Source organism: Phaseolus vulgaris, chromosome 4 (assembly GCF_051622355.1).
Source record: "Phaseolus vulgaris cultivar YP4 chromosome 4, ASM5162235v1, whole genome shotgun sequence".
Lineage (NCBI taxonomy): Eukaryota > Viridiplantae > Streptophyta > Magnoliopsida > Fabales > Fabaceae > Phaseolus > Phaseolus vulgaris.
In genome coordinates this window covers 11,640,688-11,642,527 of record NC_143501.1, presented here as the reverse complement: position 1 = coordinate 11,642,527, position 1,840 = coordinate 11,640,688, and the positions used below count along the sequence as shown (strand labels likewise).

The 1,840-nt window shown below is 37.0% G+C and overlaps 1 protein-coding gene across 1 annotated transcript; it reads right to left on the bottom strand.

The window, feature by feature from the left end:
• Positions 1-206: 206 nt before the first annotated feature.
• Positions 207-1,480, bottom strand: LOC137837232 (uncharacterized). The gene has a single exon (XM_068646170.2). It carries the CDS (start codon positions 1,156-1,158, stop codon positions 562-564), a length of 597 nt encoding a protein of 198 aa, XP_068502271.1. The 5' UTR covers positions 1,159-1,480; the 3' UTR covers positions 207-561.
• Between the last annotated feature and the right edge of the window lie 360 nt (positions 1,481-1,840).

Sequence of the window (1,840 nt, the reverse complement as noted above, 5' to 3'; positions counted from 1 at the left end):
CAAAAGGAATAGTAATTGCATATTTGAATTTGGAGTGAATGAAGAGTGGAAATAGTGTTTTACACACCTCAAAATAGCAAAAGTGCAAATGGTAGTTGTGAATGTGGTGTTGGTGGGTGAGTTCAGAAAGCCTAAACTAACATATATCTGAGAAAGGAAAAAGCAATATTATTCCAAAGGGTCCACCACCACACCTACAAATGATGTAACACCAAAGCAGAATGGAGAAAGGTACAGACCAACCTTCTGCATATCTTTTTATTACACACCACACAACATGAATATGCTGCATACATGTTACCAAGAAAACATGAAAATTGAATTTTGTAATATGAAGTCCAATAGAATCACAGATGAAAGTACATCCAATGCTCAAAAACTTTACAGCGAGGATCAACTATAGTTCGAGGACCACAAACAGAACAGCCAAATTTCCTGGGAAAACAATGAAAGGTGAAAGATCAGCAAGAGAAAATCATGTATTCCCAGAATTGGCTAAGCTAACTTGGTGATGAGCATCAAGTTGAGGAGCAAGCAACACAGTTATGCTTTCCTTTCAAATTACATCTCTTGGTACTGCAGCAACTGCATTCGGCCTTGCATTCTTAGCTGTTCATAGAACCTTTTGATGAAATCCTCAGCCTCATCATCAACTTGATGTCCACCCTCTTCATTCTCATCCTCAGATGAATAGTTGGATATCCTCACAGAGAAGGGTGAGAGGAGGGGGCTCTTCATCTCTCCAGGAGCAAAATCAGAAGCATCAAACCTAAGGTTTTTGAAAGTGTATTCAGGTGTCATAGGAACCAACACCACAGGCATAGATTCCTCAACAACCTCTGGGGTGTTGATGCAAGGGAAGTTGAAATGGAGCTTCCTCTTTGGCACATGGAAAAAAACAGGATTTGGACTGTTGCTGCAAGAGAATTCATACTCCTGTATGCCATAGCCACGTACCAAACTCTTTGAGTGATGATGGTTATGATGAAATGACATGAAATTGCTCATAGATTTTCTAAGCAGTTTCCCTTTTTTCATCATCAAATTCATGTCCATAATCAGCTTCCTCTTTGACACCAAACCCTTCCTGATCATGAAGAAGGTGATCCTCAACACATTCCACAGCTTCTTGGGAATAACTGGAGTGTGTACCTCCATTTCTCAAACTCCACAAACAAAAAACAAATATTGACAATTACTAAAGGTTTTAACTAACTTGAGATAAAAGGGTTCCTATAATATTGAAGGAACTGAGAAAGAGAAGAAAAGTGAGGACTTTCTGTGAAGCAAAGTGTGAGCTTTCTTTCGTTCTGCGAGGTTTTCGAAGCCTCGCAGAAACAAGAAAACCTGATGAGAAAAAATGGAAGCAAAGCATGAGGGTTATATAGGAAGTAGAAGACATGATGAAGTACTGGAGAAGCCTTGGTGAATAGAAGTGTGTTTTCAAAAATGGACCCAACAACCGCTCCTTCCACACAACATTTCAGGAAAAAAGAAAAGAAAAAAAGGCAACTATCCGTTTCAAAAATATATAAATTAAGCTAACAATAAATCAGATAATGCTGGAACAACAGTCATTAACTTCATTTCTTACAATAAAAGCACATAAACTTTTGCTGTCCTATTAAAACAATTTTTACAATCTAATTCAAACATTCTAACTACAAAAAATCATTAATGGGTATCTTGGATGTCATTCAAAATCTGATTTTTCGTTACCCAACAGTGCATGATAATTAAGAGGTACATAAAACACAAAAATAATTATGTATGATATTAACAATGAGATAATTAATAGTTGAATGTATTGAATTCAAATGCAAGCTCAAAACCACCCTGT